We start from the raw sequence: 22,403 nt of genomic DNA, 5'->3' as shown, positions 1-22,403 counted from the left end.
AGTAGTTAAAGGAGATTTTTAAAAATGAATTTGACTCAAAAGCACTTTATGAGAAAAGAAGAAAAGAGGCCTATTTGTAATATATTAGACTTCCTTAATAGTTTTGGTTTGAGGAGTCATCTTGCTAGACTTTCCTCTAGTTTCTGTGGATGCTTTCAGTGACGTGGATGTTTTCAGTAACATTTCTCAATATTCTTATCATACCTCAGTGAGTTACACAACAGCCATAAAACTGCCGAACTAGTGTTTATATGGTGCTTCACCAGGACAAGGGACAGTGATATGAAATATTTCATTTGTGGTGCTAATGTATCACTTGTACACTGATAGCTGGTGCTAAAAACGAGTGAGCTGAGCTAAGCAGAACTAGCAAGCCGTGCAGATGTTTTTCTCCCGGAATTGCCAACTAAAAGTTGCTGCTAACCCTTATTACCGGTGCTGGGACATTTGCAAGAACCGAAGGTGTGGGCTGAGGTACGTTGCGTTTTAGCGTCCTGCAGCAGTTGGCCTCTCCCCTGCCGCTAGGGCTGGATCTGCTCCACCGTCTTGAAATGCTGGGTGCCGTCCTGCATTTTGGGGGTCTCTTTTACCCTGGAAGACGTCCCTCGGCTCTAGCTGCCACCGTCGGGCCCCAGCTTGCAGTCTCGGGTGGCTCCTGGGCAGGAGGCCACCGCTGCCCCCTAATTAAGGGAGTGATTAAGTGGGTGACCACCCGGCATCGCCGGGATTGGCAGTGCCGCTGGCCAGCCTCGGTGGTGGTCACTCATCTGAGCTCTGGGCCGACGTGGTGGCAGCGGCTTTCACCCAGCCGGGGAAGGGGTTGCAGAGCTGAGCTAGGATTATTCCCACAAAACGACTTGATTTTTCAGGTCTGACTGCCTAAGTGTCGTTTGGCTCTGACGTGGGCAACCGCGGCCCGCGTCTGAAGACTCAGTCCTATCTACGGGGTCACTAGGGACCGTGGCTTCACGTCCCCCCTACAAAATACACTACATGTACGTCTACCTCGTGCTACTACTGTAGGTAGTAAAGTCCAATTTTTTTTTTTTTTTTTTAGCGTGGTATCGCCTGATTTGCTTTAGCTCTGTCATCGACTGCAAACATCGCTCTGTAGCTGTACATACTTCATCGGTTCAGATGGAGTGTCACTACCATATTTTTTGGTCACTTTTGAAACAAGAGTATAGTATTAGCTGAAACTTTTCAGCAGTATGGATTTATGTATTTATGTAAAAGTGTATTTATTTTTCCAATATTGTTATTTAATTTTATATAAATATTGCATACATTTACAATGTTTAATGTTAATGTTGAAGAGTGAAAATTAAAGACAAGTAGAATGTAATCATAAAGGAATTTGTATAATGATTTCTTGACTCTTTTGCTAAATTAATATACTTAGTTTTGCTAATTCTTGCTAAATTTTCTGAAATGGCGCTGCAATGTTCCATCTTTTGATTCACTTTTATTTGCTTTGTCCTGCAATAGAAACTGTCATTCTCAGTAATTAAACAAATGCAGTCAAAAGTGTATGAATTACAAAGTTTGGTTAACTAATTTCTTGCAGGCATCTGATTGGCTCAGCTTCACACAAGTTTGACTGAAATTAATACTGTAAAATACATACAAACTAAAGCAGAGAGAGTCTGAAGAGTCCAACCCTCAGTCCTTAGGCAAAATTCCCCTGCAATCTGACACAGTAAACAAGTGATTTTATCTGACTGGTTTAATCTGGTTTTTAAGGAGAGAATTAAAGGGGTGAACAGGTTCTGTGTGTAAATGATAATTCTATAATAGACTGGTGAGATGCAGTGTCATTATAATGTGTGTTCAAAGAAGACTGAGAGAAGGTGATACCTTTATTTCCTTGCTTCTTTAAGAACATGTATCTAAACACTGGAGAACTGTAAGCCACATGATCAACCTTACTTTTTTATTAAAATACTGCTTTAGAAAACACGCAGAGACTGTCACTGGGGTACAAAGACTGTTTTTTCTCCTCTGAACGCCTTGTGATGGGAACAGGCAAAGATGTCTTTACAGGCTCTCAGATAACGAGAGGAAATTGTGCCACATTTTCGAGAATGAGGGAGATGCTCACAAAGAGTATTAGTCACCAGTTCCCTGAAAACCTGAGGCCGAACCCGCTTATCTTGGAGTAGATCCACTCCTTGCAACTATCTGTGTGAAATTTTGTTTCTATTAAGTTAAAAGAAATTCTCGTGGGCTTTGAGCCAAGACTCTGTGCTCTGGTGGAGAGCTCGCCCTGAAACCACGGGGAGTTTCTTGCAGAGCCCTGGGCGGATGCTGCAGAGGCTTGTGGAAGCCCTTTCTGTTAGGGGCACAGATATAAGAAAAGGAGCTGGATTGCCGTAGGGAATTTCCTCTCTCCTTCCAGTATGTATATACATCATTTATGTTAATGGGATCTGCAGTAGCTGGGACATGGATCTCTAAGCAGGTGACCTGGTCTTTGCATCCCGCACTTGCTGCTGTGTGATTTCTAGATGTGTTTTATCAGAAACTTGCCAATTCTGGGGGCTGGGTGCTTTTTATATCTAGAAATAAAATTGTTAGTTCTAAGAGGGGGAAAAAATAAAAAAAGATCAGGTTCGTAACCAGTCTGTATCTTTTTCTTAAGAGAAGTAACAGTGATATAGTTTACCACAACATACAACTGTGTCCTGCTACAATTTATGAATAATGTAGAATTCACTTGTCGTGGGCTTCTCATTCCTTCCTAATTAGAAAATATACACAGATAAGGTAAAGTAGTTGTATCTCACAGGAGTGTCCTGGTTCAGTTGGGTGAGTCACTTGGATTTCATTGCATCGGGTTAGTAATCGTTTGAATTTGACCTGTGGACAATATTGGATTTTGTTTTGGTTTGTTTTTTTTCCCCCTTAAGAGTGTTGTAATTTTAAAAGTAATCTCTACTGTGCTTTGGCAAGTGCTTGTCGCTCCTTGGTACCAAAAGTTCTAGCTACTAATGCAATTGCCATATAGCTCTTAGTGTCCTGAAAACTGGCGTGTGCTTCCCAGCTCTTTATCAAATAGGCAGAAATGCTGATTTCTTATTCTTTGAAGACTTTGTGATCTAACAGCCCAGAAATGGAGGCTTAGTGTAAAAGAATTAGAATATTAACTTGGTGAACTCCAAGCTTTCTCCTATGGCGGTCGATGTGAATTCGGTTTTGGTTGCGGATGATGATGCCATGCCCCATCAGCCAGGGCTGGAAGGCGATAGCGTTGGCGGCCGAGGTCTTTACAGGGCTCCCCGGCTGGGTCTGCCGGTGCAGGGACACAGGTAATGGCAGAGTCGCTCCGGAGACAAGGTAGGAGGAGCGCAGCCTGCCTGCGGCACCCATGCCGGGAAGCAGCGCTCAGGACTTTCAGTCTCCAAACTGGTGTCATTGGAAGTTCAGGTTATTTGCATTTTTCCTGTCAGCCCCCTGACCTACTGCTCGCAAAGCGCCCTCTCCGTGAAACCCGCTGCAAAGAGGCTGTTCACCAGCCGCGTTGCCCGCTCGTGCTTCGGAGGATGCTCCTAGCAGGCCCTGTGTCAGCTCTTGCTAAGGCGTCAGCGATAACCGGGGCAGGCTCGGTTGCCAGCGTACCTACCTCTGCTGGTCTCTTCCTCTCCTCTGCAGAAAATGAATCTGCTGCGACAGCAGCATCATTGAGTTGCGCTGTGATTGTTTATACGTGTTTTTGCAGTAACAAAGCCACCCTGGAAAATGAAGTGATAGGTCCCCTGAGCTCTTCAGTTGCTCACGTGGCTTTTCCTACCCCTCGACGATACGATGGTGGTGCAGGCTCTGCGATTGCCACAGCACGTCTGTATTTCTCTGTGGGGCCGGGCGTTATCGGAAGACTAATGATAACGATCCCACCCATGAGAGGCCGTGTGAAAAGGGCAAATGTTGCATCCCCAAAGGGCGGCTGGACGGACAGTGCCAGCACCCCGAACCCATGCGCAGGGATGCGCAGCGTGGTTTGGGTGTCTGTAGAGAGGCATGCAGAAATAGGTGCCTTAGCAAAGATTTAATAAAGCTGATGCAGAACAAAATGAGAACTTCTTAGCCTATCGCTATCTGCTACCACCTGTCTGAAAGCTGTTGGCTGTACGTGTGGTTTGGTCTGTCTAAGCTGTTTTTTCCTGGGTTTGTTGCCCCCCTTCTCTTTAGGATTAGTCAGACCTAGTGGCTCCAGGGACTGCCAGTTCCGCACGCTGATAAAATGCAGAGAACTTGTTTGCTTTGGTTCCTGCATCGGAGAAAGGCCTGTGACAGCACAGACCTGTCTGCTTTTATTTAAAACAGCAGCCCTGCGCTGCATGTGTTGTCGGTGCAGACTGTGCCACGCTGCCGGTGCCCACGGCTCCGAAACGCCACATCCCCCGTGGGACGGTGAAAGCCACCCTGTGCACCATGACACCGGCAGTCTTGCTGCTGGCCTTTTCTGTTTCTCCTTGTGTCCTTCTTGGCATTCATCCCAAAGGCTAAATTTGGTTGGGGTTGCTGCTGTTAATGTCTCAGCCCAAGTTTGTCCAGGGCGGCAGGGACAGATGCTGTCACAGCTGAGTTTCCTCATCTGATAACTCCGTGGCCACCTCCCCTGCTGGGGCTCAGAGCCACAGCTAGTGGCTCTAGCATGGTCACAGGTGGGTAAAACCAGTGATGACCAGTTACCCAAGTGCCCTGCTCAAGAGTCACCCCGCTATTACCGGGGAGCTGCTTTGGCTTCAGCACGCCTGGTCTGTGGCAACCCCAGAGCAAAGCTGCCGTGTAGGCAGTGAAACATCACTATATCCTCTGCTGCTACTGTATAATCTCTAATTCTTATTTTAATTTTTACTGTGTTTGCCTATCATTAGTGGTCCTTCATTGCTGCTTCTGTCATTTCTCCTTAAATAGGGAGAACTATACATATTTTTGCTCTCAGTTCTGCCGTCTCCTGTTTGCTATGGCGTTGGGACTCCATGTAACCAGGAGAGCTGTAGTGCAACCCTGGAAACCCCACGTGCTAGAGCCGCAGGTCAGGGACCGATCTGCGACACGGGTGCTCAAACCCCGGTGTGCACCGCAGGGCTTTGCAGGATCAAGCCCTCACAGGCTTCATTGCCTACAACTTAATTCTCAGCTGTCTTAATCCACACACCTCCACTACGGATGGTTGCACCCGTTGTGATGTGACCAGGTGGTTAAACCTAACATCTTTTAGTTTGATGCAGAAATAGAAAGGACTGGGCGGGAGCGTCCCCTCTAACCTCCCTGATGCAACGAGTGGGCGCTGGGGACGTGCCAGGGTAAGGAACCACAGAAAGCGGCCAGACTTGCCCGCTGTCCTTCAACAGCCTCTGCTAGTGCCACTGCTGGGGACGGGAGCTAGCAGGAGTCGGGGCTTGACTCGGGAAGGCTGTTTTCCTGTATCTTGAAACTTTTCTCCTCCTTCCAACCCTAGATGATGCATCATTTCTGAAGTTCCTCAGTATACGTCCCCAGCCAGAGCTGGGAACTGCATCATTACTCACTGCTGTTTCTTATCCTCCTTTATAGTCCCATAGCATCTGTCCTAGCTTACTATGAGAGTGCTTGCCTTTCTCCTGCCAAAGCGAGCGCGTCCCCTCTCAGCCCCTGCCAGCAGCTCCCTGGCACGTTATACAGCAGCCCGAAGTGCTTCGGCAGCGATAGCCGCAGGGAGCGGGAGCCACGGGCCACGAAGGTGACACTGAGGGGTGTAGTGCCTGTCTGGCTGCGTCTGGTCTGCTTCAGTGGCTCGTTTTTTATGCTTCCCTTCTTACGCGTTTCCTCCCTGAGACGGTGACTTTCTAGGGCGCACACAGCTGGCCTGAGCTTCAGCACAAGGTTACGGCACTGCTGGTGGGCTGTTTGGCGGTGGCTGGCTTCAGCCGACATGTCGTGGTTGGGCCGTTGATGGCTGCTGACTTTGTAAAGTCTGTAGATCTGATACATGTGCACACAGATGAAAAATACAGCAATAAATAAAATTGCAATAGCTGGGAGCATTTGTTTCCCAAAGCACCAGCTTTTTCAGTAATTGAAATATGTGTTAGACTGCAGGAAACACAGCAGTAAAACGCTTTCAAGGATGAGCTGTGAAGTTCAGCATCTTCAAGTAGCTCCCTGAGCTGGGAAGTCTGTGTGTGTTTTTGCCCATGCTCTGAATTTACAGCATATACCCCAAACTGCAATCATAGCTGCTGCTCGAATGCAGGGGACTGTAAGGTTTAGAAACAAGAAGGTGTGATGATGAGGGACACTAAGCACAAAGGCATCTACTGCGCTTCCGACTTGCATGGCAGCTGATCGGTGCAGCCATTAAGGAACAACAACGTAGTCCCTCTCAATCCAACCCCCTTAATGCTCTATTCGTGTTTTGCTTTTTACTAGCTCACAGGGAAGACGAGTTGAGCCAGCAGCATGTATGAAAATGTTTTTGATGCCCAAGACTGTACGCAGGCAGGCAAACAGTGTTTGATCACTGCTGCGTTAAGCCAAGATTTTTCTTTATAAGGCCAGGGAGTAGTAAGAAGCTCAACGCTGCTACAACCACCCGGTGTGATGCTCACCTGTGAAATGGGGCTGGCTTATTTTGTGTATCACATCATCTAGCACAGAGAAATCTGGGATTTCTAAATGGTGTTATAATACAACTGTTCTCTAAGAAAATGAAGTGTCAGTTTGCCTAGACTGCTTGCTGCTTCAATTGCTACTTTCAAAAAAGTGCCACAGCATGGAAAATAGGCTTCATCAGTCTCTTCTACATCCCATTATACTGGCTTCCTTGGGTGGCTCACACATTTCCTCCTAATTTGAGGAAATGACATCCAATGCTTCCCTCCCCGGGGAGACCTGCGGTCGCTACTTGGTGTTTTTTCTTGTTTGTTTTTTTGAGTCGAATAGGTTGCACCAGTGCAGAGACGCAGCTCTGAAGGCAGGCTTTGTGTGTTCCCGGCCCTGCTGCCTCCGGCACTCGTGAAGCCTCCGTGCGGGATGTAACGACACTGCGGGCGGTGTCGAGGGAGGTGGAGAAGGTGCTTTGTAGCAGATGGAAGCAATAGAAGAGATCCATGACTTCTCCTCTTGCTGTAGTTACCTGTTTTTCTCCCATTTATTCTGTGATGTCCCCAAGCTCAGAGAAGTCATTCTATTGACTTCAGCTCTTGGGGCCTTAAATCTTGGAAGAGTTGGTAGAGCCTCCACCCAACAGAGTCATTTCTTCTGGGACAGTCTTTGCTGGCTGGAAGAACGGGCTCCGGGCACATCAGCCTCTCCCCGTCTTCTGCTGTAACAAATTAAGTCGAACCCCTTTCTTTAAGAAACTTCCCTTTTTTACCTGTCACTAGACATCATCCCAGTTCATTCACCGGTCACTACAGCTTGGCTTGGCAATGGAAAGGCAAAGGCCTATTGTATTATTTTATTTCTTCCTGCACATAATCAGGTAGGAAGCTGTTTCAGCCAGCTGTGTTGACTGCAGTGATAAGAGTGGAGAAGCCGGCGGGCTCACAGCCAGCGCGCGCTGCCCAGCGAGGGCGAGCAGAGCTGGGGGCGAGGCAGCACGCGTGTTCCCTCCTGCCCACGGCCGGGGTGAGGACCGCTCCTCGGGGACGCCGGGGCAGTCCGCTCTGTGCACGCCCCAGGACGTCCTTTGGCCCCTCAGGACATTTCCACAGGGGTTTCTGGACGATGTTCACAAGCGTGCTGGGACTGCACGGTCCAAAAGAAACCGCTAACGTTCATGTCTTTTGTTCAGTCCACCCATTTCTCTGGGAAGTCAGCTCAGATGAAGCATTTCTAAAGCCTCCTCTAAGCTGTTATGCAATGCTTTGGTTCGTTTTGCTTTTGCTCCCTTGAGTGTAGAGACCACTGTCTCTTTTAATGTGCAAGTATCGGATGTTCTGGCCCCGTATCAGGTAAAATCACCAGGACCGTGGGCTCTGCAGCTCTCAATAGCCATATGCACCGTGGTGTGGCTACCTTTTACAATTTGGCAGAAAAAAGAAAGCCCACCTGGGTGAGCTGTGCCCCACACGCCGCATCCCCACCCCACAGGCACGGTCCTCGCGATGGACCAATGCAGCAGGAAGAATGGGGTTTCAAAGCAACGAGCAACAAACATTTCCTAAACATCTCCTAAAGTGCTGCAGCGGAGGCAGAAACCGTAACGTGGAGCTTCACCCTTATTTTAAGCTTGTTGCTTGTCCTACTGAAGCCAAGGGAATTACACGCTGAAAATCAGGCCTGAGCTGAAATACCTTGCTGCTTTGACGCTAATGAAGTTAGTGTTTGAGTGCCACAGAGCACTTGTTGGTGGATAACGTGCAAAGACTCGGATGCTTTTAAGTGGCGAGGAGCGATCCGTGCTTATCTTGGTGGTGTGTCTGCAGGGTCCTCTGCGCTCCAGCGAGGCTGCAGAGGGGCGGGTGGTAAAAGGCTGTGATTTCAAAGTTACCAGCATCCGATAAGAGCAGCTTAAGTGATAGCAGGAGACTGGTGTACGCTAATAGGATGCTGAAATGTAACTGCTAGGGCGCGTGGTTGGCCTGTGCTTGCAGTTGTAGAAGTGCGCGGACATCCAGGAGCGCAGCCCTCACGTGAAGGGGATGTACGAGGGAGAAGCAGCCTGTAGGGCTCCGTCATCCTCCCTGTTTTACTTTATCTGGCACATGGTTTGGCTCAGACGGCTGGAAAGAATGAATGAGTGCTTACTTTTAATATAATCCTTAATGTGTGGAAATCTAAGCCTACAAGGATTGATTTTAATTTCCTCCGAAAAGTTGCTCCTGGCAGAATCTGATAAAGATGGTTTTAGTCTAATTCTCCTCCACCCCCCACCCCTTTCAGCCTTTCCTGAGCTATCTGAGAGTTCATTATCTCAGAGAGTTCATTTGGTGATCGCCGCAGCTTGCACTCGTTATCTCGAATGCCTCCCGAATCATGGGCTGATGCACGGGGCCTGGAGAAGTGGCCTGACAGCATTTTTTGAAACTTTTCTGTTTTAGCAGAGAATGTACCTAGATTCTCGTTGGTAGTTTGCTTTTCTGCCCTGTAGTCAGCTGCCCATCGAGTGCCTGAGAAGCAGTTAGCGAGAAGCAGAGCTGCTCCATCCCTTTTGACTGATCTGTGCTGCGTGGTTTTTTTTGTTTGTTTTTTCTTTTTTTTAACTAAAATTTGCTCATTTCTACTGAGGGCTATTGAACAATTTTGGCACCAGATGGACACTGCTTGCTGCCTTCCCGCTGGCGGCAGCACGGCCCTGTGCGACCAGGGGAGCAGCGCGGAGACAGCGGTCTTCTGCAGGAGGGGCCAGGAAGAACGCGGTCCCAGCCCCCCCCCCCCGAGTTCCCCGGCAGAGTCGCTGTTGGGGACGTGCAGCGTCAAGGCTGGCTTTTGAATGGTCGGCATCTGCACCTAACCACGCAGAAGTCTTGTAGGCGTTTCTAAGAACTTTTGGGGTACATACTCTGTTTTTCCCCACTCCCAGCCCAGGGAGAAGCTTTGGAACCGGGTCGCAGCCTTGCCGCTTTAGCGAGGTCTTAGTGAAGGAGATGCGCCTTCGTCTTCCAGAGCAGGAAACGCGGTGAGGATTAGGCTAAAGCAATTCACACGTACTCGGTAAAATAAAATAGTCTTCGTCAGTCCTGGGCTCTGAAACAGAAAACAAATTTCTGGGGGAAGGAAAGCGTGAGCTTGCTGCGCTGGAACAGAGCATGGCGTTGCAGGAGACGTTTAGCATCATGTTGTGACCTCCTTGGAAACAGAGGGTATGGAAATGTTTTTGTCAGATTTATTTGAACTTTTTGTTGCGTGTAAGTGAGCGGTGTGTTTATTTGAAAAAATCAGCAGCGTGCCAAGCCGTGGTCCTAGGCACTCTAACAAAACTGTTCTTGCAATAAACATAGTTCCCCCAAATCTGTGCCCAAATGCTTTGATGCTGATGCAATCAGGGAAGCCCTTTGTTCCTACTCTGGGTAAAGCACCCGGTGTGCCGGGGTGTCCTGCCTTTCCAAGCCGCTCGCACGTAGGTGTGATGCTGCACCCGTGCCGCCTGTCCCTGCAGGTTGCCCGGCCCTTGCAGACGCGTGCTCGCCGGGAGCGCGTGGTGGGATGAGCACGCGGTGGGACCACCGCACGGCACGCTTCCCTCGTCCCGTCTCGGCAGCGAGAGCGCGGCCGGCCCATAGGCTTCACCCCAGTGTTGTGATATTTATTGTTGCGCCGTGTCCCCTTACCCTAAGCTGGAAACAGTGTTTTAGAGCAACGTTTGCCAGCGTTTTGGTGGAGGCACAGGCAGGCTGGCGGTGGGCATGTCTGCGTCTATGTGGTCCTTAACACTAGGAACCTGGGTAGCAAAAAATACCAGTACAGTACCTTGGCTGCACCTTCAGGGCTGGATCCCAAGACGATTAAAACCAGTAGAGTCTTTCTGTTGGCTTCAAAGATGCTCGGATGAGGCTGCTGTTCCACAGGGAGCCACCCCGCCATCCCCAGCCCTTTGAAGTGTTTTCTACGGCGGGGGGGGGGGAAGGAAAAGGAACGAAAGAAAGAAATCGGTGAAAGGAGTGTTTTTGCCTGCGCTTTTCAAATGCTCTAAAGAAGCTGAGGTCAAAGCTTACCTTGCCGTGGCGGTGTTATTGATAGATACCGTGAGCGGCTGCAACATTTCCAGCGACAAAGAGAGCTCAGTTAATGACATGCAAAGTTCTCCCAGGGTCAAAAATAACTGATGAGGCCGACTGGAGCGGCCGGGCATATTGCTGCCCTCCGTCACGTGGCGCCGAGATGAAGCGCACTATTAAGCTATTTTCTGCATGTGGCTTACATATGCTTAAATTCTGCATGCCAAATGGAAGACGGAAATACCTGAGAAGAATTAAAAGGTGGTTAAGAAGTCGACTCTTTGTAAAGGGATTTTCGGTCTCTAATACTTGGTTGCGTTAGATTTATTCAACCTCTCTTTTCTGTCAGCGCAAATGAGCTCGTAACTCACACGTATGTGAAAGCAAATGGATGTTTTGGATCCAAAAAGGCACAGCTGCCTATCTTTAATTTGTATTAAAGACGGGCATTAAATGTTTGATTACAGTACCTTGAGAATTATATCTGAGTATTATGAAGATTAGTCAAATTGCACCCCAGACCCAGCATGCGCCGCGGTGCGCCTGCAGCCCTGGGGCTCGGCTTTCGGGGAGGAGGCAGCGCTGCGTGCCCGTCCCACGCGCCGGGTGCAATCGTGGTGTGCCGTGGTACAGGCTCCAGGCCAAAGCGAAGCAATTCGAGAAAGGGATTTAAAACCTGTGGACTTTACGACTTATTATTGGTAAGATGAAACGTGTGTCGGGCAACTTCAGGTCCTGAGAAATGTGCTTGCATTGCTGCCCAACGTTGATGCTCTTTCTTTAGAATAAACAGCAGGGTCAATATATTTTTTAAATTAGGGAGATGATGCACTTTTCTCCACTGGCTTGGGATGTGGAGCAAGACGGAATATGGATGATGTGTGTGAGCCTTCCCTTTAGCTGTGACTATCGTGTTAAAGACGATGGTGTCAAGCCATGTGGAGAGCTCTTGTTGAGGGTCATTTGAATTCATGTGAAAGTATCAGTGTTAGCATTTAGTCCGAAGATGGATGGAAATATTAGAAGTTTATAACTGGGTTTGGTAGGATTTGACATCTCCTTCTTGCTGTTGGTGTTCATTGCCCAGTAAACTGAAAATGCTGAGAAACCATGGATGCACGTGGCCTTCTCCCATCTTTCGCCAGAGTGCATCTTCTCAGATACACCGTGGTGTCTCAGGAGCGCACCAGGTATCCAGTATCCATCCAGATGCAGAGCTGGGTCAGTCTCCCACGGCCAGATCTGCATTGGGGCAGACACCTAATTAATGGCCTTTTAACACCATTGATTTCCAGGGAAGCTGGCTGGCTTTGTGGCTCCCCGAGTGCTCTTACAACAGGAGAAATGCCTTTTTCAGGACACTGCTTATACATACTTCTAAGCATCAACAATCTCATGAGTTATATCCCTTTCTCTCCACATTTGTCTGAACTCTTCCTTTCGTAAGCCTTTGGAACAAGTTATTGCTCTCTCAGTGTTTCTTTGTATACCTCTTAGCGCCATAGGGGATGAATGATTTGGAAGTAGGGCTGTAATTTAAAATAATCACAGCTGTCAATGCACGTGCCAATTTCTAGCGTAATGGATCTTCCAGAACTGCTGCATATATAATCTGTATTTTGTTAGGTTTCAACTATATTCATAGTCTGGGAAGAGTCTGGCCTGTAATTTATTTCTTAGCAAATCTACCGATGGAGTGACTCCAAAAAGGAGGAAGAAGCATCATCTCTGCATGTTTGCGCCATTCTGGAAAGAAACAGAGCATTTATATTGAGAGATGGCTGAAATACTGTGTTTGTGCCCAAGAATTAAACCAGGATGCTGGTGATGCAGCATGTAATGACTTGCATAACATGTAATGAAGAAATCGAAACAGTCCCTGGGTGCATCATGCTGAGTAAGAGGCTTGTTCTACAAGAAACTGTCATATTAAATTCTTGTCGTGATTCCAGACCCCTTTGATTCCTAAATCTTTTGGAGGAGACTAATCTGAAATCAAAGTGAAGTTGCTTGGGGTTTGCATGCCAGAAGTGGTCACATTTGAAAAAGTTCAGTGAACCTGCAGAGGGAGGTTCAAATTAGTTGCTTCACTACAAAGCTCGCAGCTAACATACCTGCTGATTTGCTTTTTGCTTTGATTCTTCGTGCTCTGCCTTCTTGCCTTCTGAGTTGTTTTCAAAACGCATAAATCTTAAGGGTGAGCATGTCCTGGTTTCAGTCTTTGTTTAGTAAAAAAGAAAATCAGTCTACAGTGTTTGCTGCAGAATAAAACAAACATGAGTTTTAATATTGTGGACATGGAAAGACTGGATTTTTCTCCTCAGCCTTGTCCTTTGTGCAGTTATTTCCCTCTGTGAAGGTGTATATCATGCTTTACCCTCCTAATTTACCAACGTTTGACCCCCTTTGTACCGAGGTAAATGGAAATGGTCCCTTTCAAGTGCTTCTCAGTAGATACTCAGGGCTACTGCCTTGATCCCTCCGAGCTGACTTCGAAACTGCCAGAGCAATGCCAGGAATTGTGCCCTAAACCCTGTTATCCCTGCTGAATGCCAGGTCTTTATCCTGATACCGGCATTTGGGGGGGTTGACCAAGAGTGTCATGCAATACGCAATGCAAATGGGAACACGTCCAGCGGGTTAAATTCTGCCCTTTACCCCCCTCCAGCTTTGTGTGGGCCGTCGGGGAGCCTAGTGATGCGCTCTTTGGTCCAGCCGAAGCAAAATCCCCTGTGTAGCCATGGCCCGCGTGTGACGATGTAGACGGCCCTGTATGAAAGCTGATTTTTGTTACTTTATATTTGCAGTGTTCTGTCTCCTGTGGAAGGGGTCAAAAGCACCGAACTGTGTACTGTTTGTCAAAGGAAGGGAGTCATGTAGAAGAAGATTATTGCAAGCACCTTGCTAAACCCAATGTGCAAAAGAAATGCAGAGGGGGCAGATGTCCGAAGTGGAAATCGGGAGATTGGGGACAGGTGAGACGCACTGATTACCCTTTTGCATCATTTGATCTTCCTCATCTGTCAGATTGGTTAGAAACTGTTTTTCCCCTCGTTTCTGTCCTCTTGAGTTTTTCAAGGGTAAATATTCTGGGCCAGATCTTCAGGTGGTGTAAAACAGTGTAGCTTCATGGACAGCCATGGAGCAGCACTGATTTGTACCAGCTGAAAACATGGAAACTTGCTTTTAGTGCCCAACTGATAGCAAATTCCATGTTGCATACTTTAAGCTCCTGCTAGAAAACCCATTAGTATATAATATTAAAGAAAATCCAGTATTATTCATGTTTTTAATATTGTTATTATTTAAATATGTCACATCTCAAGGAAAATCTATCTTAGTTTTGAGAAATCTGAAATTAATTTTATTATCAGCCAAAAAAGCTGAGAAAGCCAAAAGAACAATCGGAGTTATCTGTTAAAAGTGCTTTTGGCTGCCTTTTGTTTCTGAACAAGCTCATCACTTAATTTTCCTTCATTAAAAAGTCAGACACTTTGATGCTTAGAGCAGAGGCTGCTGGAAACGTGAGAGTGCTTGGAGTTATTAAGCATCTTGTTTGCTAAGAGCACGTCTTGAGTCCTTGTTTTTCTGAATGTGAGGTATTTGTCATCACCCTAAATCTGCTGCCTCACATTTTCAGCTCTGAATCTCAATTTTGCCTCTACCTCAACAGTGTGCTAATCAGCAGAATTACTGAAAATCCCAGACTAAATGAGCTGTTAACTTGTAAAACATCGTGTTCTCTTGCAGTCTCTCTGCCAAATTAAGATACAAAACACCAGTTCTCACTGTATGCAAGTTCCCTAAAACATAAACCGTTAACAAATCTACCTGCACAAACGTAAACATTAGGACTAGGATATCGTATTGTTGTGAAATGTCGAATATTTAAAAAGACAATAAACCCATCGATGTTTTTTGATTGTTTTCAGACTTGTATTTGTTTTTTTATTCTTACCTTTGAATTCGTAGGATGGCAGTATTTGCCTTTACGTGTGTAGTGGGATAAGTGTGCTTTCGCCGTGGAGGTTAGGTGATGCAGGTCCTAGTCCTTCACAGGAGATAGGGCCCTGGGGACCCATGAGCACCCCCGTGGCCCTGCTGAGCTGAGCAGGACTGCTCCCATATTGAAAGATAAGTCCCCCTTTTATTATCAGCAGGACTGAAACCTTAATTTTATACAAGAAGCCACATTGGGAAAAAGAAAAGAAACCTGAGGCCATTAAATAGTCTTGTCATATCCGATTTGCTCCTTATTTAAAGTGACTGCTCCCGAAAGCAATTTTTTACAGCTAATAATTCTAACCATAGTAACGTAATGGTCTATCGATTGCTTTAAAATATGCTAATTTTAATTGATAAAAATAAGTGTTTTAAAATTCAGAACATTCCACCACATGATTGGAGGCAATTTTCTGCGCGGGGAGAAAGCAGCCCGAGTTAACAGGCGGCTGAGGTGATTTATGGCCTGAGGTAATCTTTTGTGACTAGGCAATTAAAGAATATTTGTATGCTAATGAGCGGGCTAAGAATAGGCAGAGCATTTCTAGTGTGCAAGGTGGCTCCTCGGCTTTGGACCGCTCCGGCCAGCAGCGCCGTGCGTGCTTAGCCAGCCGGGGGCTTGCTCCGAAAATAAAAAGGGCTCTGAAAGTGGGTAGAGACACACGTGCATTATCCAGCTGGGCCTTTGAAAAGCACATAAAATGCTCTGATGTGGTCTCCTTGCATCCTGACCCTAACCGCTTGTGCTAAATCAGGATCGAAATGGGGACAGGAGCTCGGTGGCACCTTGCGCGCTGCAGGTGACTCTCGTGCTGCTGGGCTGGCAGCGGGAGCCACGGTCCGTTTGCATTCAGATACTATCAAAAAAGGCTTTTCTGCAGGTCTAATTGCCTCTAACAGGTAATCCCTGCGCTAAGCTGCCGTGAGCTGACCCCTTTTTGTCATGGGCCAGGCAGCAAATGTCTGCGCGAGAGACAAGGCAGGGTTTTCCGACCCAGACGGCCTCGCTGGTCCCCGCGTGCACCCCGAATTTGCGCTGCACGTGGCTCCAGCTGCTGCCTTTGCCCTTGGGGACATACTCGGTGCATAGTTAAAAACAAACCGCGGGGAGAAGCCGGCCAAGCCAAGCGCTGCAATCCCAGGTGTTTTGCTCTCCGGATGTTTGGTGTTCAGAGTCTGGGTAATTCTTTGCTAGATTGTTATGAATCCATCTTCCCGCAGCAAAGCATTTTAAAATTTGCATTAGTCAGAAGGGAAGAGGAAAGGTTTTCTCTCTAGGTTTTAAACATGCTTACGTCTGCACCGAAATGTCAGATTTAATGTGTTTGTATCTCCTAAGTGGTATCAATTACGGTCATTTACCTTCCAGGTAGTAAAAATACTAATATTTATTCTGCTGTCTGGTATTTACTTATTTCAGTACAGACTGAAATCTGTATTTGTATATGGTGGAGCTTCTCCATAGCTGGGCTGACACGCTGCCCTTCTGGGATCAACCCTCTCGGTAGGAGAAGGAGCGCTCCTAAAAAACATATAGGACCCGCAGAAGTGACAGAGACCCTGCCTGGCTCGTGGTGTCCCATGGGGGATATATGTCACCCCGCTCCTGAACTGAACAGCGTCAGGCCCCTTCTGCTTTTAGATGTTTAGTGGTACCAACTAGTTGCATTTCTACGAGATAGAGAGCTGCCCGAGCAGTATAGTGGATTAAAGCTGTGGGGGTGAAACTAGTGTAAGGCACCTCCCGTCCTTGCCTCTGTTATAGAGCCTGATTATTATGTTGGACACAGCCCTAAGTCCAGCCTGTGCCATGGCAGTAGCAATGCAGAGGGGCGGCAGAGCCGCCGGGAAGGCTCCCGTGGCCTCAGCTTGCCCAATTTCGCCAAAGCTTGGCCAATTTTTTCCTTACTGGAGGTTAATATTGCAGCATCCTTCCGTTGTTAGCTTAGTCCCCTCGCAGCAGCCCCAAGCTGGACTCACCCCAGCGCTATTCCCTAAGCCGGGGCCGCGCTGCGGTTTCTTTTCCCCGTGCTGCCGCCGGATCGCGTTATGGCTGATGTTACCAAGCGCGCTTAAAAAGCCCGTGCAGCCCTCGGCCGCGAAAGCCCCCCCGGCACACGCACCTGCAGTCGCCCCGAGGAGAAGCATCCCGCCGGCCGGCTGGGCAGGGGCGTTTCGCATCTCTCTCGCGGCACGGCGCGCCGCAGCCAGCTCTGCCGAGCGGCGCGGGACCACTGTCCTCCTCCCCAAACCTGCCGCTGCCCGAGCGTCGCGGCTGGCTCGGCCCCTCCGTGCGAGAGCCGCCACGTAGCTCGCTCTGCCCTTATTGCAACATCTGGCCGTGTGCTCTGTAGGTGGGTGATAAATGCAAACCGAAAAGCGTTGCGGAGCAGCACGCACACCCTGGAGTATACGTTTCTCCAAGTTTGTTTGCATTATTCAGCCTAACTGTCCCTGGTGGGACGCTTAGGACAAAAAGCGCGATAAATCATCGCAGAGGCAGCGCAGCAGATGGGAAGCATTTGCATCGCCAGCGACAGAAATCTAACTGCTACTTTTCCAAGTTACACAAAAAAAAGCCTCTCCTAAGTATCCGCAGCCGGGAGCATGTTCACAGTCAGCTTTTCTTTGGGTCCACTTTGCTTTATGGTGCGTTCGAATAGTAAAGCAACCGAAGCGTTGCGGAGGAGTACTTTGCAGAGCTAGCCGGGGGAGAATTGCTTCCCCATTACCGCCGCTTAATACTCTGCCTTAAGAAAGCTTGCTTTTATAGGTATTGCAATAATTGGCTATAAACTTGCTTTCTTAGTTCCTCGTGTATTAATGAGGTTGTGGATATTAATTGCTAAGTCAGCAAATGGGTAATCATGATAGCTGTGCTTTGAATGTGTTACCTCCCGATTTTTACACACCTCCTTTTATAAGTGCAAGTTCTTTTTCTCCCACACCTGCATAATATATTTTATGATCTAGCAAGATAGAGCCCATAGCAGAGTGAAGCTAAGTACCACTAAACTTATTATAGTGCGCAACAGTGAGAAGTATTAAGCAGATGAAAAAAGAAGCTGTTAAAAAGCACTGTGGGGTAGATGGTAATTTATAGATGTCTAAGAAACAGAGAAATTCAGGCTTTTCTTCCCGTGTCTACAAGTAGGCAGAAATGTGCCCACAGTATAGCACAGGAAACGTGGAAAAGAGCAGTTAATTTAAGAGAGACATTTATTTTCCTAGAGCTATGGTGTGTCCTGACTTGTGCAGTGTGTGTTTAGGTGCATGTTAAAAGAAAATGCAGAGGTATCATACCTTCAGCTCTGTATTGCTGCAGTCCTCTTGTTTCTAATTCAAGTTTGCTTTTCATTCAAGTCTGCTCTGAGGATTTTCGTGGCATCCGATATACTCTGAATTATTCTCGTTTCGGAGCCGGGTGCCCGAGGAGTGACGTGCGGCGCCTCGCGCTGTTTCCGCAGCACCGCTCTCTCCGGAGGATTTTGTAATATAAACCCTGCCTGCGAAAGCCTGACCCTGCTGGAGCAAAGCTCCCGCTGGCTTTAGCGGGGTTTCAGCCCGCCCGCCAGGTTTTTTCCTTGCAGGGGCTCCGGGTCGGCGCGCCGCTCACCTCCCCTCCCTCTCCGCAGTGCTCGGCGTCGTGCGGGCGAGGAGTGCGGCGGCGCGAGGTGCGCTGCCACGGCGGCTCCCGCGGGGCCGACTGCGACCCGGCCAGCCGGCCCCCGGCCGAGCAGGAGTGCCGCCTGGCCGCCTGCCCCGCGTACACCTGGGACCCCGGCGAGTGGCAAGCGGTAAGCGGGGCCGCCGGCGCGCGGGAGAGCTTGGCGGGGCGGGCGCGCGAGCCGGGCGCCCGTGTCGGGACGTTGCAGCGCGGAGGGGATGCTAACGGCGCTGAGCACGTTTCGCAGGTGGGCATCTGCTCCCTGAGCCTACTTTAAGCAGTAACCCGCCGGCTCAGGCCCTGCCGTGCTGCTTCAGCAGCCCGTGGCTCCAGGTCCATAGGTTTGAAGGAGCTGGCGAACGCGGGTATTTCTCCCTTTCCCCCCGTTAACGTGGCAACTGGCCCTTTCTGGCTGTTGTCTCTTTTTTTTTCACTAATCTCCCATTCTGGGGAAACCCCCAAGCCTTTTTCCCCAGCCAGGGACAAGGCTGACATCAGATGTCCCATGGGTGAGAGTTCTGGCCCCGAAGGTGCCCGATCGCTGCCACGCTGACGGCCCCGGGAACGGGGAGTGGGATAAATATTACCCGAGGGGGTAATATGATATTACGGGTAATATTACGGGGGTTCGTAGCCCTACCCAACGCGTGCGGGACTGCGAGAGGCGTTGGGGCGGGATGCTCAGCTCGCATAAGGCAGCTCTGGCCTCTCGCGTGAACGGAGCCAGCCCGATTTTCGGCCGCTGGGGAGGTCCGGCGAGGGGCAGAGCTGAGCGGGCCACGCTGTGGCTGCCCGGACAGAAACATCCCGGCTTGCAGAAGGAATATAGAAACCACTGAGGAGCTGTAACAAGTTCCTTGCAATGAACTTTTGCTTTTACGGAGCCCGTTCAACTTCTTCAATTAATAAATTTACAGGCAGCAAAGTAGGTCACCAAACAGCATGCGATTGCAGTACTGACCCAGTGGTGTAGTTAGTCCTGACGAGCCACCTCTCCTACCCCTTTCTCTCTCCCTCTCTCACTGATTTTCACAACTTTTCATGCCAGTGGCCAGTGTCCCCTGCCCACCCACCCCCCCCACCAAGCCGTTGGTGGGAGGCAGATGCCGATGTTTTTATTTTCCAGGGCTCCCCACTGCACTGAGGAAATATTTACCCTGTTATGAAGCTTTTTTTTCTTTTTCCCCAGGGAGGTTTGTTAGTGGGGTGGGTTGAAAGTTTCCTTGCCCATAAATAATCCCTGAGAGCAACATGCCGCAGATGTCATCGGACTGGGGCTCGCCACTTTTGTCCACTTCCAAGCCATTCCTCCTCTGAGCGCTTTTTATTCCGTTCTGATGGACCCGGTGGAAAAAGCAGGCTTGCCTTTTCTCCAGCCGTGAGTCCTGCCTGCGTGTTATTCATGGCGAGGAGCCGCAGGTTGCATTAGCGCGCTCTGAGCAAGGTATGGCAATGAACCCTGATTTGTGAAAGGCAGGATGCAAAATAACGTTCCAGCACTGTTTTGCTCTTGATTTCTTGTCTTTAAAGGGAATCTGTCAAGAGTTTTTTATTATTCCTTTCCGTTGTTGTTGTTGTTTAAAAAAAGTTGGTCTTGCCAATGAAGAGCAATAGGGAACTTATTGGAAACCGTTTATTGCTCTGCTGTTGTATCACCATTAATTAGCTGTTCCCAGTGCCCACACCAGCAGGGAGAGAGTCGACAGAAGGGCCTCGCTAATGTCGAAGTAAAACCGAGACCAGCATCACAAAGAGAAAGGGAAAATGGGGGAGAGAGAGAGAGAAGGGAGATTTTTTTTTTTTTTACTATGAGCCTTTTTTTTACTATGAAGGTGGGGTTTCTTTTCGTCTGGGTGCCAGATTTTGATTTAGGAAAAAGAAAAACAATGAATATTTTCACAAAGCAATGCCTTTTTTTTTTAATTATTATCGTTATTGCTCTTGTAAAACAGTTACAGAGCTACTTGAAAAAGTCCTCGCTCTGAATTGCCAGGAAAATAGTTCAACATTTGGAAAATGGGGGAAAAGAGACAAGTCTTGTCGAATGTCTGACCTGTTTTTTCAGCTTTTGCTATCAATGGCCACTATACCCAACCCTGTTGTTTTATGTTAATATGCGATTTCCTACAAAATCTATGATCATATTAAGTGAAAAAGCGGGCCTCTCGCCTTTGGTGAGCTGTCCAGTTTCTGTATGAACAACATCTTACCAGGGTGCTGTGGCCGATTAGAGCCTCTCTGCTACATCCCCTTGATTTCTTTCCTGGTGGTCTCACTGTCTTCGGGCTGCATTTAATATCACGCTGGAATTATTCTAGTTGCCAGGTATCCTGAAAAATACCAATAGACAAACTTCAATCTGCTGATGACAAAGTTTGTTATTTGGCCACATGACCGCCGTCCGCAGAGGAAACCCTTGCGGGACGGTGTCTGTTCGAGGGTGTCTGGTGCAACACATGCAAAAGCTTGATCTCACACCAGTGCTTAATGACTTAAAACGAGGAAGGATTTAGCTGTCGATGGCCAATGGCGGCAGGAAGGTGCCCGCCGAGAAGCCACCAAACGCAGAGGAGCCAGTGATGCTGCAGTCATAGGCACGAGCCCGCTTCTGAATTTTGCTTATATAACAAGGAGATAGCGGAGAAGGGCAGATATGGCACAGCTTGTTTGCGCTCTAGGGAAATCACGTTCAAGCAAATTACTCCAGCCCCCGCAGGATTGCTGCGTTTCGGCGCAGACCAAGGAGGGACTTCCACTCCCCGGGCTTAAGGCGAGGGAGCGAATAAGGCTGCGAGCACACGAAGCCCTTGGAGTCTCCTGGCAGACTGCGGATTTTGCAGTCGGCTGTTGCCTCAGAGCTGCCGAGCTATTACTGCAGGATAAACATGCACCGTGGGGTGCTCTGCCCCTGCCCGCCCCCTCGGCTTTGCACGGCTGCTAAATATTTATGCCGGCGATTGCGTCGCGCTGGCGGTGCCGCGGCACTGCTGCGTATGAACCTTTCCGTGCAAAGTCCTCATCTAATTTGAGGCCCCAATTCTGGCGGCCGCTTGCAGAAAGGCAGCTCTGCAGAGCCTGTGCTTCGCGCCGGGCACTGCTGTGAGCCGGCTGCTGCCCGGCCAGGCCGGAGCGCGGGAGCCGCTCCACGGAGGTGGGAAACGTCACGCTCAAACGCTGGAACTGGCAGTGGTTCCCCGAGCCTAGGTGACGTCAAACGGTGTTTTTGTACAAATAGCAATGCTCTGATTGTGTATTACATCCTTTCCTTAGGGGAAGACATTTCCGGCCCATGATATAAAATGATTACTTCCATGCATTTTTCTCCCTGTTAATCCAGTTAGTCGAAAGTGTTGGAAGCATGTTGCAGATGATGATTTAAAGAGCAATATGGTTTTATCCAGCCCGTTGCTCTTACCCTGGCTTTTTTTGCTTTGTTTGTGGTTTTGTGAGATGCGCTTTGAGCTCCCGGCGTGGCGCGAGGGTGTCTCGGGATGCAGGCGCAGCCGCACGGCCCCATTTTTTTTCCCCCCAGGATGAGCAGCAGAAGGGTCAGGTCCTTCGAGCCTGCAGAAGACCTAGCAGAGCGATTGTGCTTGGATACCTTGGGTTGCTCTTAATAACGGGTGGTGTTTAACGATGGCATGGCGACAAAACGAGAGGCTGGGCCCCTCTCTGCCACCCTCCTGCTGGGCCACCCCATGCCGCTGCCTCAGTTTCCCCTCGCATCCCTACAGCGGGCTGGTGGCCCCGGGGCGGGAGCAGGATGCACCCACAGCCACTGACCCTCGTCCCCAGCTTGTCCCCAGGCAGCAGCAGAGGCGCGCGCGCAGAGCGCAGAGCCAGTTTTTCCTTATTTTCTTTCTTCTTTTTTCGCAAACAGTGCACGAAGACGTGCGGGGAGGCGTCGCGGCGGCGCAGGGTGCTCTGCGTGGACCAGAGCAAGCGGGTGGGCAGCAGCGCCTACTGCGACGCCGCCGCGCGCCCCGCCGAGGTGGAGAGCTGCCGCCTGCCGCCCTGCGAGTACGTCTGGATCACCGGCGAGTGGTCGGAGGTGAGCGCCGTGCCGCGGCCCCGCTTTGCGCGCCCAT

General features: G+C 49.1%; 1 protein-coding gene and 1 long non-coding RNA gene across 8 annotated transcripts in view; one reads left to right on the top strand and one right to left on the bottom strand.

Annotated features, from left to right (window-relative positions):
* The window catches only part of ADAMTS9 (ADAM metallopeptidase with thrombospondin type 1 motif 9), an 83,142-nt gene that overhangs the window by 49,222 nt on the left and 11,517 nt on the right, over positions 1–22,403 (top strand). For all 5 annotated transcript variants that reach the window (XR_003260722.2, XM_026109967.2, XM_064519140.1 and 2 more), the window contains 3 exons: positions 13,454–13,621; positions 18,284–18,445; positions 22,196–22,366. Coding sequence is in view for 4 of the 5 variants with exons in the window: in XM_026109967.2 (XP_025965752.2) it covers positions 13,454–13,621; positions 18,284–18,445; positions 22,196–22,366 (501 nt within the window). In the remaining variant the exon portion in view is untranslated. The remainder of the gene's footprint in view (positions 1–13,453; positions 13,622–18,283; positions 18,446–22,195; positions 22,367–22,403) is intronic.
* On the bottom strand, positions 1,441–18,240 carry LOC112989072 (uncharacterized). 3 transcript variants are annotated; one of them, XR_003260723.2, is made up of 6 exons: positions 17,952–18,240; positions 16,772–16,996; positions 12,761–12,904; positions 10,644–12,392; positions 10,399–10,534; positions 1,441–9,675 (listed from the first exon to the last, which is right to left on the bottom strand). It is a non-coding gene; the product is annotated as an uncharacterized LOC112989072 (long non-coding RNA). The 3 variants fall into 3 exon arrangements; XR_010391289.1 differs by having other exon boundaries at positions 10,644–11,888; XR_003260724.2 differs by having other exon boundaries at positions 10,644–10,890.

The sequence above is a fragment of the Dromaius novaehollandiae genome, chromosome 12, assembly GCF_036370855.1.
Source record: "Dromaius novaehollandiae isolate bDroNov1 chromosome 12, bDroNov1.hap1, whole genome shotgun sequence".
Lineage (NCBI taxonomy): Eukaryota > Metazoa > Chordata > Aves > Casuariiformes > Dromaiidae > Dromaius > Dromaius novaehollandiae.
Note: the sequence above shows the minus strand (reverse complement) of the source record. Positions and strands in the feature narration are given on the sequence as shown.